At 49.0% G+C, this 16,828-nt stretch overlaps 1 protein-coding gene across 1 annotated transcript in view; it reads right to left on the bottom strand.

The window, feature by feature from the left end:
• The window catches only part of CNTFR (ciliary neurotrophic factor receptor), a 170,994-nt gene that overhangs the window by 135,102 nt on the left and 19,064 nt on the right, over window positions 1-16,828 (bottom strand). The window contains exon 2 of the mRNA XM_056849097.1: window positions 14,615-14,696. Within this exon, the coding sequence (XP_056705075.1) occupies window positions 14,615-14,696 (82 nt within the window). The remainder of the gene's footprint in view (window positions 1-14,614; window positions 14,697-16,828) is intronic.

Below are 16,828 nucleotides of genomic sequence, written 5' to 3'. Positions count from 1 at the left end.
ACGCTGCTCTGTCCCTCCGTCTGTTTCAAAGCCATTTTAAGCAGGAGCACGTTAAACAGAACAGGAGATACTTTGATCTGCTGTTAACTGGCCCACCTGTAGTCATAAGGAAGGGTTGCTTTATGTGACCTTGCAAGGACACGGAAGCAATTGTATGGAGTCAATCTACTGGTACATCTAGCCTGATACCACCTCATAGGGAGGGGCTGTGGCTCAGTGGTAGAGCATCTGCTTGGCATGAAGAAGGTCCCAGGTTCAATCCCTGGCATCTCCAGTTAAAGGGACAGGGCAAGTAGGTGATGTGAAAGACCTCTACCTGAGACGCTGGAGAGCTGCTGCCGGTCTGGGTAGACAATACTAACTTTGATGGACCAAAGGTCTGATTTAGTATAAGGCAGCTTCATATGTTCATATGTCCAGCACCAGCTCCCCAAGGCCTCTTGGTGTGGGGGTGCATTTTGACCTTGCTAACCTGAGATTTTTTCAACTGGAGATACCAGGAAGTGAAACTGTCACACTTTGTCATCAGAGGATGATCCTGAAGACTGAGCCCGCAATATCACAGAGGTTGTTTCTGGATTCCCACAAAAAACCACCACAATGCACAGCTTCAAATGCCTTGGAATGCAGCTTGAAAGCCGTGCTTTCCACCAGCTGGGGTCTATGGGGCCAGCCCCACTCCCTTGTGTACCAGCCACAGGGCAGAGACGGTGTCACAAGCAACCCAAGTGGCATGTGCTCAAGAGTGTTTGGACAATATATGTTTATTGTGAAATTTGAAGGTGGTGAGGCACACATCCTGGACTTCACCACTTGGCCTGGCATTCTGGACGAGACTCAAGTTTTGGTTTGGCTAGAACATCTGAGGGAAAAGTTCCAGAGCAGAGGAAGAGCCAATGCACAACTGCCTTTGAAATCCACCACAGGGATGGTAGCCTGTGTACAGATTACAATACAAGGCAAGCAAGAAATTGGCCTCTAAGATCTAAGTGCATGGGACCGGGCCCAGCCCATGAGTTACTTGAATGACCCATTAGACATCACAGTCTTGGACTTTTGAATAGCTTTTGACCAAGTCCAAATTATTTGAAGGGCCGTCACTTAGAGGAGGGCAGACTGCTGTTCCTGTGGCAGCAGAGGATAGGACTCACAATAATGGGTTTAAATTGCAGAAGGAAAGGTACCAGCTGGATATTAGAGGGGGGGAAATTACAGTAAGAGTGGTTCGACAATGGAATCAGCCTCTTTGGGAGGTGGTGAGCTCCCCCTCTCTGGCAGTCTTTAACCAGCAGCTGGACAAACACTTGTCAGGCATGTTCTAGGCTGATCCTGCATTGAGCAGGGGGTTGGACTAGATGGCCTCTAGAGACCCTTCCAATTCTATGATTCTATAAGTACCTCACCAAAGACTCCTGAGTAAGCTTAGCAGTTATGGGATGCGTTCTCTTATGGATTAAAAATCAGTAAAATGACAGGAAGCAAAGAGTAGGAATAAATGGACAGCTCTCATAATGGAGCAAAGTAAGCAGTAGGGTCCCACAAGGATCAATATTGGGGGTGATGCTACTTAATTTGTCCATAAATGATTGGTAATTGTGGCTGACCAGTCTCATGGCCAAGCTTGCAGATGACACAAAATTATTCAAGGTGAGTGAAAACCAAGGATGACTGTTGGGTGCGTGGGCAACCATGTGGCAAACAAAGTTCAGTTTTGGTAAGTGTAAGGTGATGTCCATCGGGACAAAGAAATCCTAACCGCTAATGAACTTGCTGAGACCAAGAGGGAAAAAGATCCTGGGATCGTAGTAGACGGCTCATGAAAGTGTCAACCCAGTGTGCCGCTGCCGTGAAAAAGGCAAACGCTATGCTGTGGATTCTTAGAAAAAGAGTTGAAAATAAAACAGCCAATATTAATGCTTTTGCATAGATCCACGGTGCAGCCTAATTTAGTATACTATGTGCAATTCTAGTCACTGTATCTCAAAAAGGGCACTGCAGAGCTGGAAGAAGTAAAGAAGAGGGCAACCAAATGATTAGGGGTTGGAGCACCTTCCTTATGAGGAAAGGCTGGAGAGGCTGGGACTTTGCAATTTAGAAAAGAGACCACTAATGGGAGATATGATAGAGGTTTATAAAATTATGCAAGGGGGAAGAGTTGACAAAAAGAACTTTTTCTCCCTCTCCCAAAATACTAGAACTTGAGGGCATCCAATGAAGTTGATGGGCAATGGATTCAAGATGGACAAAAGGAAATACTTATTTACACAGTATGATTAAAATGTGGAATTCACTGCCAGAGGCTGTAGTGATGGCTGCAGGCATAATAGAGGGCTTTAAAAGGGAATTAGATTAATGGAGGGGAGGTCTATCAGTGGCTACTTGCCATGGTGACTAAAGGGAACCTCCACATTCAGAGGTAGTAAACCTCTGAATACCAGAGCTAGGAGGAAATATCAGGGGACTGCCTCAGCCTCTATGCTCTGTTGTTGGACCTCCATAATAACTGGCTGGCCACTGTGTGAGACAGGATGCTGGAGTACACACATGAACACATGAAGCTGCCTTCTGCTGAGTCAGAGCCTTGGTCCATCAAAATCAGTATTGTCTACTCAGACCGGAAGCGGCTCTCCAGGGTCTCAGGCTGAGGTCTTTCACACCACCTACTTGCCTAGTCCCTTTAACTGGAGATGCCGGGGATTGAACCTGGGACCTTCTGCATGCCGAGCAGATGCTCTACCACTGAGCTATAACCCCTCCTCTAGATGTTCCACTGGTCTCATCCAGCAGGAACCTTCTGATGTTCTTCTCAGGGGAAGGGCCTCAGAGGAGCTGGTTGGCTGCTGTGTGAGACAGGATGCTGGACTAGATGGACCCTCTCTGGTCTGATCCAGTAGGGCTCTTCTGATGTTCTTACCTTCTCTGAGAGAAGGACAAGGGAGTGCATCCCTGTTGATTACCACGAACCTCTCTGTGGCTTCTGATGCTATTGACGATGGCATCCTTCTGGAGATGCTGGCTGTGTTGGGTGTGGGGGGCACTTTGCTTTGATGGCCCCACTCTTCTGTTTTGCCCCTTTTGCTACTTCTCTGTTTTCCTCTAACCAAGGGCGTGTCCCCTTTGGTGGCTGTTTTACCCCCATTGCCAAGAAGGTCCCCAGTCCGGCTTTCCAAGTGATGCTCTTTGGTAGACAGTTGCCTTGAAACGTCAGAGGTGGCTTCTGTCATTCTGACCTCAATTAAGGCAGGCATTTACTCCTGTGATCCGTATAGCCCTATGCAACCCCCCCCCCCCAAGTTCCCTGGATAGATCAGTGCTTTTCCTACTCTCCCCGCCTCCCCGGGCAGAATACAAAAAGGACGATTCTCGCCTGGCATAAGAGCGGCCTTTCTTTTCTTTTGGCTGGTGGATTTGAAAGAATTGTTCTCTATTGAAGGCACCTCAAAAAAGGCACTTTCTCTCTGATGGTGCGTTTCCATGCCTCTGCGCATAGATTTGCATTGATTCCAAGCAGGGACGGAGCTTCCCTTCACACGGCCCGCTTTTCCCGCTCAGTGTCCTAACCGGCTCTCCGAAGGCTGCTGCTTTTGTTCCAGGGTTTTGTTCCCTTCGTCTCCCAAAGCCTTTTCTTGCTTTTGCTATTACTATTCATTACTTCATCTTCATTCTCCGGCTTCTAACGACCTTTTCACAGCAGTCTCGTTTCAAAAGCCAAGAATCTCTCCCTCCCGACCCCCACCCAAATCACACTCAGCTTAGGAAACAAAATATGTATGCTTTTTTTAAAAAAAATTAATTACTTGGTGTTATGGGGACAAAGCGGTTCAGCCCAGAAGAAAAGCAGGGGCTGCCGCTCCGCCGTGAAATGTTCCGTTTGTGCCTAGAGTTTCAGCCCCCCCTTCCCGCGGGAGCCCTTTCTTTTCTGGCGTTTAATTTTAAAGCATGTCACCATTATTATTACTTTTTATTCAGTTCTGTCTCTTCCAGACAAGAGTTCCAGAGTTCCCAGACAAGTGTGGTACAATCCAAAGAACCAAAGCCCTCCCCCTCCTCTCTTCCTGGCATTTAAAATCTGTGGATCAGCAGCATTTCTGAGTCAATAGTGTTTAAGTGCATGCTTACTGTTGCGCATTTGCTGAAGTGCTTCCCCACCAGGCTCTCCGAACAATGGGCCCAGCCGATAGGAGGTGCTTTTTAAAAGAGCCATTCTTTAAAAATACACACAGAGACACACACGTGCATGCATGCTTCTCCTTAAAAGGAGATCAACAACAACAACAACAACAAGGGGGGGATCACAGGTTGAGGTACACACATCCAGGAACATTGATAATTCTACACCAGTGTGAGCAACTGTCCATGTGGCAAGACGCATGGTTTGGGTTAAGAGTTTACATCAGGCAACACTAGATATAAGATAAAAAAACCTCATAAGGTTCATTTCTGGATGTGTTTTGAATAATCAGTCTTTGTATTTATGACCACCGAGGAAGGCCTATTCAGGCCGGAACACGTACAGTCCAGTATTGCTCATTTATACAGAACGTATATCAACTGTGTATCAGATTTCTGTAACTGATGTTTTTATATGTACCCTGCATGCCAGGCTGGTGTTTTTAACAAAATTTACAGTGGTCAAATTTACAGTCAACAAATTGACTACAGCTTGTAGTCAATATAATTATTTTGTTATAGTTTATAGGTTCCAGCTCAACCTTTGAAGCTCCCCCCCTGTTTAAAAGAAGGCTATGAAACCAACATCAATAGATCGGACCACTGGTCCACAGCATTTTGTTTCACACAGTGGCTGAAAAGATGCCCCCGGCTAACTTACCAGCTTGGCATGGCTGTTGATGCCCCCCCCCCCCACAGCAGGGGGATTCAGAGGGTCACCACTTAAGTCATTATTGCTCCTGACAGACAGATGCTCAATTTGAATTTGACAGCCAGCTTGGTGTTCGTCTAGGATCTGGGAGACCCAGGTCGGAATCCCCACTCTGCCATGAAGCATTTTGTGTGACCTTGGGCCAGTCACACATTTTCAGCTTAACCTACCTCACAGGGTTGTGGTGAAGATGAAATGGAGGCGAGAAGGACAAAGTAAGAGGAGGAGGAGGAGGAGAAGGAGAAGAAGAAGGAGGAAGAGGAGGAGAAGCAGAAGAAACAGAAGCAGCAGCAGCAGCAGATGTTCTTATGTGGTGGAAAGTTGCATCTGACTTATGGCAAACCCTCGTGGGATTTTCAAGGCAAGAGACGTTCAGAGGCGGCTGAGCAGGGCTGACCCTGCTTAGCTTCCAAGATCTGATGAGACCAGGTTTGCCCGGGCCATCAAGGGCAAGGCACAAGAGGAGAAGGCTCGCAACATTTAGGAACAACCCAAAAAAGTATCAGAGCCGATCAGTCAAACCCTGAAAAAGAAATGAACCCCAAACCCCCCCCCGCTTCTGCCAGGTAACTCCGGCTGAGAATTGTCTGACTCCCCTCTTGTAACCCCCCCATCACACCCCAGTGCCTAATTTCACTATAGATCCCTTTTTATTGCTTTAAGAGAAGGGTGATCAATGTTAATTAATTAAGGGATGGAGCTTGGCAGCCAGAATCATTCCATGGGGGTGGGGGGAGAGGGGGCTGTGTTTTGCAAGACTCTTCCAGAAGGAAGGTTCATGGACAACCTCTTTTTCTTGGGCCGTTTCTGTGGCTGACTGCTGCCTTTTTATGGTTGCCAATCTCCGGGGTGTGTGTGTGTGTGCTGGCGAACTCCCAGAATTGCAAGTGATCTCCAGATTATGGAAATCAATACCCCTGGAGAAAATGGCCGCTTTGGAGGGTGGGCTCTGGCATTATACCCTGCTGAGGTCCCTCCCCTCCCCAAACCCTGCCTTCTCCAGGCTCCACCCCCAAATCTCCAGGAATTTCCCCAACCCAGAGCTGGAATTCCTATGCCTTATTCCAGAAACAACTCCAAAATCCCCACCTCTGTATTCCGGACAAGTTACTCTGAGCTTACCACATCCAGATTAGGACCTGGGTTCAAACCCCCACTCGGCCATATGAGTGATGCTTTCTCTCAGCCCTGCCTACCTCCTAGGGTTGGTGAGGCTAAAACAGAGAAGCCACCCAGTTTGGCCAGCTCCCCCTGCCATCACCACTGGGGGTGACCCAAGACACACCCTTCCCTCTGGCAGCATCTCCTCCCCTGCCCAGGGCCTCCTTACCTTCATCTCAGTTTGTCTTCAGAAAATTGGTTTAAACAGTGTCATTTGGGCAGGACTTTGATTTAAACTAATTGGTTTTTCCCCTGCTGAGTTGATTAGTTGGGCAGTTGCTATATTGCTGTGCTGATTTATTTATCTACCGACTTGCTTTTCATGCTAATTTTTAGTAATTTGCATGGTGAATGCGCGACGCTAAATTCGGCATTTTTGTAAGCTGCTCTGGGATCTAAGGACCAAAGACTGGGGTAGAAACAATTTAAATAAGATAAATAAATAAAAACCTGGCTGCCTCCCCGACCTTCATAACAACCTAAGAAAGGCCACACTGGATCAGACCCAGGTCCATCAAGTCCAGCAGTCTGTTCACACACTGGCCAACAAGGTGCCTTTAGGAAGCCCACAAACAAGACGGCTGCAGCAGTGTTATCCTGCCTGTGTTCCACAGCACCTAAGATAATAGGCATGCTCATAAGAACATAAGAAAATCCCTGCTGGATCAGACCAAGGTCCATCAAGTCCAGCAGTCCGTTCACACAGTGGCCAACCAGGGGCCTCTAAAAAGCCCACAAAAAGCATTGTGATCAGAACATTGGACTAGTTCGAATCCCCGTTGCACCGAGAACCTTCCACATCTCTCTCTCCAGTCTGGGCCCCAATCCCAAACCCCTGTGCTTGTGTCTACGTTGTTACCTTAAAGCAAGAGCTTCAACTCCAATTCTACAAGAGCATATGGAAAGAATGTGGTTTCGGGTGCAGAATTTAGCCTCCTGGGAACTAAAGTCTTTTAAATAACAACAAAACAGCATGTTTCTAGCCCTAATGGAGCAATGCTTGTTGGAATCCTTGGTCGTAGCTGAAACTGTGTTTCGGGAGTCCAGGCAGAAGGGGCTTCAGTATCCTGCCCTCGTCCATGACCCTGGCCACAATTAGCATAACAGAACTCCATAAAAAGTTCAAAAAAATGGGAGCCATCCTTTTTGCAAAAAGGTGGGTGGGGGCGAAGCATACAAATGTGGTCAGGTTGCATAATTTACCGCGGGTGCAGAATCCAGAATCTCAGCACAGAGCCTGGCAGAATTGTGTGCCTCCTGCGCCCTGCTAGGAGAACAACACAATCAAAAGCAGAGCGGCGTGCAACCAGAGACGACTGTGCCAGCCCCCCCCCCCACCATGGCAAGCCCCCCATCATGCCAAGCAGACAGCAGAACTAATTTCTCCTGAACCGCTCTGACAGCAGAGTCCCCATTAAAGAAAGCGAAGCGGCGCAATTAACTTTCCGCACCTGAGCCTAAAATGCCAGCGTCGCTTGAAACGTTCCAGCGCTGCGGGATCAATGGCTTCCGGATAACATCGGGATAATCACATGCCAACCTACCCCCCCCCCCGCCGCCACTTGCTTCCAACTGCCGTCTCAGCTCAGCTCCCCCTGATTAGCCTTCCTGGGAGGCTCATTACAAGGGGATCGGGGACCGCGCCTCTGCTGCGCCCCCTGCAACCCCCCCCCCCTTCACAAGCCTCCTGTTCTGCTGCCCTGGTGCAAACAGGCCTCCTTGGCATGACTCAGCTCTTCAGAGGGAGGGTACCAAGCGGAGGAGGGGGAGGAAGAAGAAGAAGGGGAAGAAGAAGAGGGGGAAGAAGAGGAAGAAGAAGAGGAGAAGAGGAAGAAGAGGAACAGGAAAAAGAGGAAGAAGAGGAGAAAGAAGAAGAGTTGGTTTTTATATGCCGACTTTCTCTACCACTTAAGGAAGGATCAAACCGGCTTACAATCACCTTCTCTTCCCCTTCCACAACAGACACCTTGTGAGGTAGGTGGGGCTGAGAGGATTCGGAGAGAACTGTGACTAGGCCAAAGTCACCCAGCTGGCTTCTTGTGTAGGAGTGGGGAAACCAACCCGGTTCACCAGATTAGCGTCCACCACTCATGTGGAGGAGTGGGGAATCAAACCCGGTTTTCCATATCAGAGTCCACTGCTCCAAACCACTGTTCTTAACCACTACACCATGCTAGGCTTGACACGTTGATTGTGGGCACCGCACATAGCTGAAGCCAAACTCAGCCTTCCCTTGTGGCAAAAGGCCAGCCAAGACAGGGGTGCTGCCAGAAGTCATTCATCCACAGGGGGCACGGATCCGCCACTGGCAAGTTCCCCTGCACAAGTCCTGCTGAAAACAGCAGCCGGATTTCACCAGCTCTCCAATTCTGCTGTCTGATATGCATCCCCACATCGCCCCATGCTAAGGCTGCCTCTGGAGAAGGATCCAGAGATTTGGAGGGGCCTAAAACCCACTGGCCTGCAAGGTCCCAGTCCTCAAACTTGACATGCGTGAGCTGACTAGCTGGCAAGAGACTGGCACTCTGCACTTGCGGGGCAACAAATGCCAAAGAAGAACAAAGCCTTTCTGTCCTTTGGCGATTTGAATGAAGGTAAGAGAGATGCAAACACTCTCCCTCCCTCTCCCTCTCTCTGAAGGTGTCCTTTACCAAGTAACAAATACATTATGTATAACATTTCACTTAAGAGGGGGAAAATATATATATGAAAATATCACCAAAAGAGACATCAAGTTTAATCAGACCAGCCTCCAGCCTCCGCCACCTGGGTCTTATAATATTTAACAGTGCTGAAATTGAACTTGCCACGGACTCCAAATCTTCTTCACTTTGTGAGATGATACCACTGATTTTTGATCACCTGGGAGCCAGTTCGTTTCCCTGGAGCTGCCCCTAGCCTTTCAGTACTTAGCAAAAGTTCACTATGGCGCAGTGGAAGCATGCAACAAAAGTTCTCTCAATCATGCAGGATGAAGAAATCCAACAGATAGGGAGGCACTGGCAATATTTCCCCAGCTTGCTTTCTTAGCTTGGTCCAAAGGCCCACTCTTGTATACATTCATGGCCAACTTTTGGAAAAACAGAGCCCTTGAGGGACAGGTGCTAGAATGTTCTGTTGTTGCTTTGAAGGTCGGTAACATTTAGCATTTATGCAGTGCTTTCAAGCGCTCAAAGAGCTTCACAGTGATGATTTCTGTAATCTTCACAATCATCCTGCAAGGTAGGCCCATGAGGGCAATCCCTATACTGTAGATGGGGGGGGGGATGAGCTGGAGTGGGAGGAGGGGCTGTCCCTTGGCTTTAAATAACAAAATGGGAGAGTTCAGTGGGATGTTGGGAGAAACTTCCTAACAGGCAGATAATGGGATCATACACTCAAGCAGAGGCCGGACAGCCGTCTCTCCAGGACACAGGAATGGGAGCAGAGGTGTGGATTAGATGGGGGGGGGGGGAAGAGAGAGAGAGAGAGAGAGAGACCCCTTGGTTCAGAATGTGCGCCCCCCCCCCCCATCTGGGTCAAAGCAGACCTTTTAGCGCGACCTCAGTCAGGAGCTCACGAAAAGGAACGGGGCATCTGCCAAGTTGCTCTCCGAGAACCCCCAATGCCCTTCTGTGCCCTGGCTCTGTCCCTCCCACCTGCTATTTCTCAGATAGAATCATAGAACCATAGTGTTGGAAGGGATCTCCAGGGTCATCTAGTCCAACCCCCACGCCTCCTGCACAATGCAGGAAATTCACAACTACCTCCCCAACACACAACCAGTGACCCCTGCTCTATGCCCAGAGGAAGGCAAAAAACCTCCAGGATCCCTGGCCAGTCTGGCTTGGAGGAAAATTCCTTCCTGACCCCAAAGTGGTGATTGGCATTTCCCTGGGCATGTAAGAAAGGGCCACGAGAGCCAAACACTGACACAACCCTTCCTGCCTTCCCTTTCATGATCTGCCTAAGTTCACAGAATCAGCATTGCTGACAAATGGCCATCTAGAGGAAGGAGAGAGTCTACCTGGGGATCTCTAGCCCTTCCTGCTGGTTTGCCAAGAAAGTCACCGGAAAGAGACACACGCGGGAAATTCTATCATTCCGTATTATTCTGCAGGCCCTTCCCTGCTTTCAAAATAAGCACGTGTGTTTGTACGTGGGCCGGTTCCAGCCAGGGCATGTAAACACCATGTCAGGTGTTTGTTCAGCCTCTGTAGGTACTTTGGTGGGAAGCCTTAGGAAAGTGAGGCAGGAGAGAACAAACAGCCCGGCACGGTCCATGATTTGGAGCGTTTCTCTTAGGGTGCTGTCAGGATGTTTCAAAGCTTGTTTTATTGTTGGGTTGTTTAATTATCATTGTGAGAGCCCAAATGATTTTTAAAAACTTTAAAAAATGAAAGCCAAGATAAATCGCGGCATGCTTCTGCAGATATAGAAATGCAACAGGGCTGCCGAAAAGGAGGAAGGAGAATGCCATCGGGCGGGCCAGGTGGGCGAGATGTTCTGGGGGGGGGGCACTACAGCTGGGAAGCCGGCTGGCTGTCAGAGGTGTCATCCTGCCCCCAATGCAATCAGCCTTTGCAAATGGGCTGCTTTCCCAGGGGGGGCCCTGCAGCAGAACTGATTGCCAAAGATTAGCACCCGAAGGAGGGGGGGAAGAGGGGAGGCAAACTCCCCCCCCTTCTGCCTGGTAATGATTGAGGCTAATTGCTTCGCGCTGGTTACTAAGCTACGGGTATCGCAGCCACTCGGACACCCGTCAATATATTAACCTCGGCATGCGGCCCGAACCAGCTCATTCATTTCCAAGGGTGTTTATCTCCCTCCCTGCCTAGTCTCTGGGGCGAAAACATAATTATTATTTAAACGTGAGTTAATTCAGCAAAGGTGTTGATCAATAGTGGAGAATTTAAAAATAGAGAAGTCAGGAAACCAGTCAGGAGGCCTGGAAAGATCCAGGAGAACTCAATTATGGAGATGGGGGTGGGGGGTAGGGGGGGTGAGAGCTCTGGAAATGCAGAAAATGGCAAAAAATCACCCAAATCCCACCATCCCACTTAGGCTGGGGGGCGGGCAGGACTGGCCTCTCCAGAAGTCCAAGACATTGGAAGATGTCGCCTTTCAAGAGTGTTACAGTACAGTTGCCAACTGGCCCGGAGGGGAAAAAATGTCCTGTTTCATAGAGGCTGGCATGGCGTAGTAGATAGAGCGTCAGACGAGGATCCTGGGAAACCCGGGTCTAAATCCTGACTGGTAGCATGGAACCTCACTCGGGTGACCTTGGGCCCGTCACAAACTCTCACACTGGCGTAACTCACAGGGTTCCTGTTGTGAGAAAATGAAGGCGGGGAAAACCGTGATCTAAATAGTTTGGAGTCCCAACTTGGATGGGGGGGATGGGATATAAATAATTAAATGCAGATGCAAGTGCCAACCCATGCTTAATGTGCAGAAATGAGCAGGTGAAACTTTTCATCACAGCATGGAAGTAAAACCCACCACCTGGTAAATGACTTCCTATTCAGCTTCTAATAAGAGAGCAGGACATTTTGTCTCCAGGTTGTTGGCAACCCCCCACAAGAGAGACCTCAGCATTAGAGTCAAAAGGGGGGACGTGCAAGAGGAGAGCAAGAGCTCATTGAGCCTTCTGCAAAAAAAAAAGTGACGTATGTCATTATAAATGGTTTAATCAGAATTCAAAAATAGATAACTAACTTCACAGACGGAGAGATTCAGAGACCTGCTCAAGGGATCTATTCCAGTTCGATTCCATCTGCAGCTGTCGACACAAAGGGCCACCAAGCACACATGATCAAACCACATTTTAAAACCATTAAAATCAACGGCTCCCCAACACACATCGTTAAAACATATTAAAAACAGAGTACAAATATGTACCAAGACATAAAAACTACAATTAAAACAATGGTCAAGAAAGGGCATGTTGAATTAAACAAAACAAAAAAAGTCTTCATCTGCAGGCAGAAGCTGGCAACAGAAGGAGACGGACACATTTTCCCGGGGAGAGAGTCTCAGAGCTCTGGTGCCATAACTGAGAAGGCCCTCTCCCGGGTTGCCACACATCTAACCTCAGAAGAAGGGGACAGTCGAAGCAGGAACTCCAGAGATGACAGTAGTGGTTGGGTGGGTTCATAAGTGAGGGGCAGACATAGAATCACAGAGTTGGAAGGGACCACCAGGGTCATCCAGTCCAACCCCCTCCACAATGCAGAAATTCACAACTACCTCTCTCCCCCTCATACACACCCAGTGACCCCATACTCCATGCCCAGAAGATGGCCAAGATGCCCTCCCTCCCATGATCTGCCTAAGGTCACAGAATCAGCATTGCTGACAGATGGCCATCTAGCCTCTGCTTCAAAACCTCCAGGGAAGGAGAGCTCTTACCACCTCCTGAGGAAGGCTGTTCCTCCGAGGAACTGCTCTAACTGTTAGGAAATTCTTCCTCATGTCTAGACGGAAACTCTTTATGGTTTAATTCCAACCCGTTGGTTCTGGTCCAACCATCTGGGGCAACACAAAACAACTCGGCACCATTCTCTGAGCCCTTCAAGTATGTTGGTATAACAGTCCTTCAGGTATGTTGGTCCCAAACCATATAGGGCTTTGATGGTCAAGACCAGCACTCTGAATTGCACCCTGAAACAAATTGGGAGCCCGTGTTGGTGGGCCAGGACTGGAGCGATCTGGTCCCTTCAACTCACTTCTGTCAACATCTTGGCTACAGCAGTCTGTACCAACTGAAGCTTCTGTACACTTCTCAAGGTCAGCCCCATGTACAGAGCATCGTAGTAATCTAATCTAGAGGTAAGTTTAGTCTAGAGGAGGCCAGAAGGAAGAAGAGGAGTTGATTTTTAAATGCTGACTTTCTCTACCACTTAAGGAAGGATCAAACTGGCTTACAGTCACCTTCCCCTCCCCTCCCCTCCCCACAACAGACACCCTGTGAGGTAGGTGGGGCTGAGAGAGCTGTCACTAGCCCAAGGTCACCCAGCTGGCTTAGTGTGGAGGAGTGATGATACAAATCCAGTTCACCAGATTAGCATCCGCCGCTCATGTGGAGGAGTGGGGAATCAAACCCAGTTCTCCAGATCAGACTCCACCGCTCCAAATCACCGCTCTTAACCACTACACCAAGCAAGGCTCCTTGAGCTGTCTTTTCCACTTTCTTTCTTTTCCACACCTTGTGAGCTGCCATTCACCAAGGATGCTTCAATTGCTCCATCAGTCAAGAGCAGACACTGTAATTAGGGCGCGTCTCATAAATGCAGTCCACCACTCCAGAACTGTCTGCCTTTGGAGTCTGCTGAAAACACATCCAAAAGAAAATTTAACCCCACTTCTCTTTTTTTTTTGGTTAACTGCAAGCATATATTTAAGAAGTATCCAAAGTCAGAAGGTGAGCCAGAGCCCTCAAAACATGCCCACGTTCACTCTAGCCCACCTGGCCTTGATCAATTTGTTGTCTTCAGTCCTGCGCTGTGGCAGTGAGTTCCCCTGTCTCTGTGAACATGGATCACGTGCATGGAGTCTATGCTCCCGCACTGTTATCTGGGATGCTGCTTTTCCGAACATGCCATCATGGGGAAGGAGTGTACGCGAATATAAGTTCTACGTGTGTAAGAGATGTGCTCACAAGCTGGCAATCACATGCTCCCCACACACACACAAACATGTTGATTTCAATGCATCAAGCGCACATGTGGAAGGACTGCCTGGAAGCTTCATAGAATCATAGAACCATAGAGTTGGAAGGGGATATAAAGGCCATCTAGTCCAACCTCCTGCTTAATGCAGGATCAGCCTTGAGCGTCCCTGACAAGTGCTTGTCCAGCCTCAGCTTAAAGACTGCCAGTGAGGGGGAGCTCAACACCTCCCTAGGTAGCTGATTCCACTGTTGAACAACTCTTAATGTAAAAAAATTATTCCTAATATCCAGCTGGTATCTTTTCACCCACAATTTAAATCCATTATTGCGAGTCCTCTCCTGTGCTGTCAACAGGAACAGCTGCCTGCCCTCCTCTAAGTGACAACCCTTCACATACTTCAAGAGAGCAATCCTGTCCCCCCTCAACCTCCTCTTCTCCAGACTGAACATTCCCAACTCCCTCGGCCTTTCCTCGTAGGGCTCCTTGGTCTCAAGGCCCCTGATCATCTTCTTCACCCTCCCCTGTACCTGCTCAATTCTGTCCACATCCTTTTGGAAGTGAGGCTTCCAGAAAATTTATCTGGTTGTAGAAATGGCCCCACTTGGAACGGGGAGTGTGACTGCTTTCCCCACCTAACCCAACTCACGGTTCAGGACCATATTTATTGTGCCAGGGGAGATCATGCTGTGAATGGCTGGGCACAGCTGTAGGACTTCCAATGGGCCACGCAGCGCTACAATCCCACGCTTGCTTTTCCAACACATGCTGAGATTGATGTGGACCGGGGTGCATTTGGGACATGCCAACCACCCCTCAGAGATGGACAGATGCCATTGCTGGGCAGATCATCAATTGCCACAGCGCTGCCTACTGCAGAGAGGTTTCTCAGAGGCGCAGAGAAGAGGGGGAGAAGACTTACCTTGCTGACTGTGCCTCTGAGCATACACTACCACCACTGCGGTGAGTACCACATAGCATGTCGACGGCACAGGGAACGCCATCTGTGGGAGCAAACAAAACGGTGACAGGTTAGTGGGGTGAGAGGTGGAGGGTCAGCAGGGGAAGGGTGGGAGGCTCTCCCCCCCCCCACACACACGGGCATCTAGCTCAGCGAGGGCTGAGCCCGGAGACAGCAAATGAGAAATTATTCTTCTCTCACATGAGGAATACGACTGAGAGAAAGCTTTGTGGAGTACCACCTTGCGTGTTCACGGCTGAAATTCAACAAAACACTCGGCTCAGCTCCAATTAAGTGCATTACTTCAAGGTGCTGCTCCTTGAAACCCTTCACACTCCAGGAATGCGCCGCTCACCACCCCCGTAAAGACACGCTCCTGCTTCTTTGGAAGTGTGGGCTCTTTTTCAGGCCAGGTGGTATCCGAGTGAATCAAGAGTACCCCCTGGGTGAGCGCCGGCAGCCACGCCGACCCACCTGGGTGTCAGGCCTTTGCTGGTTGCTTGACATGAATAGGCCAGCCTCTGGCTCCGTGTCAAGACCTTGGTTCTCATGCCTGTAAACTCTGTGTACAGTTTCGTCCGTCCTGTTTTCCACAGCTGTGTAATATTTAGTCTACACTTCCTGGGAATCCCTTATCTTGGGTTTGCCTCGCTTTGTTTTACTTTCACAGGCTAGAGTGCTTTTAAACATGTAACCTGCCTACGCATCGCCATTAGCAGCCTTCTTCTGTTTGATGACAGTCAGTTCTTTTAATCTGCCTTTTGCTCCTAATAAAGTATTACTGCTTCAGGACTACCTGCCTGGATAAGTTTGCCTATGGGATGCTAGGGACAGATGCCTGAGTCTGACACAGGGCTCCCAATGGCCTGGGAGAAAGGCGAGCTTATAAATGCTTTTGATAAATAAACACGAGAAACACAACTACTTCACTGAGGTAAGGGGCTTCAAAACTCAAAGGGAGGGGAATTGCCTGGCACCGGGTGGGGCGTGGCTTCGTCGGAGGGTATTCGGTCCTCCACCCCCCACCCCATGCCAACCTCAAAGCCAACATTTGCCGACCAAACGGCATTTCTTGTTTTGACTGAAAGCCTTGCCTCGGTTTGCTTAAGAGGCCAAAATGAAACACCTTGCGTCTAAATATTTTATTTCACGTCCAACTCGCAGCACTTTAAATTGCTTTTACAGACTTGTTTTAGAAATAATCTTACAACGGTATCCAGAATAAAGCGACTGTCATCACAATCTGCAGCAGGGCCGGGAGAGAGTCTCACTGAATAAAACAGGCGGCGTGCCGTTCCACAGGGAGCCAAAGGGATGTGGGGCTCCGGAACATGGAACCGCACACTCTTAGAACAGCTTCCCCCCCCACCCCGCAAATTGATGCTAAACTGATAGTTCTGTCCATACACTACAGTTCCATGACATAAGAACATAAGAAAGGAAAGAACATAAGAAAGGCTGGATCAAATAATAAAAAAAAATTCTTAATATCCAGCCGGTGCCTTTCCACCCACAATTTAAACCCATTATTGCGAGTCCTCTCCTCTGCCGCCAACAGGAACAGCTCCCTGCCCTCCTCTAAGTGACAGCCCTTCAAATACTTCAAGAGAGCAATCCTGTCCCACCACAACCTCCCCTTCTCCAGACTGCACGTTCCCGAGTCTCGCAGCCTTTCCTCGTAGGGCTTGGTCTCCAGGCCCCTGATCATCCTCGTCACTCTCCTCTGCACCCGCTCCATTCTGCTTGTGTTCCTTGGGGTGGCCGCCCAGGTAGAACTGTACACATAGAATCATAGAGTTGGAAGGAACCATAGAGGCCATCTAGTCCAACCCCCTACTCATTGCAGGATCAGCCTAGAGACTTTCTTGACAAGGGCTTGTCCAGCCTCTGTGTGAAGACTGCCAGTGAGGGAGAGCTCACCACCTCCCTAGGCAGCCAATTCTACTGCTGAACAACTCTTACTATACAAAAAAATGTTTCCTACTATCCAACTGGGACCTTTCCGCCTGCAATTAATACCAGTTATTGTGAGTCCTCTCCTCTGCTGCCAACAGGGACATCTCCCTGCCCTCCTCTGAGTGACAGCCCTTCACATACTTAAAGAGAGCAAGCAACCCTGTCCCCCCTCGACCTCCTCTTCTCCAGACTGAACATTCCCAGGTCCCTCAGCCTTCC

Source organism: Euleptes europaea, chromosome 4 (assembly GCF_029931775.1).
Source record: "Euleptes europaea isolate rEulEur1 chromosome 4, rEulEur1.hap1, whole genome shotgun sequence".
Lineage (NCBI taxonomy): Eukaryota > Metazoa > Chordata > Lepidosauria > Squamata > Sphaerodactylidae > Euleptes > Euleptes europaea.
This window is presented reverse-complemented; position numbering and strand designations above follow the sequence as displayed.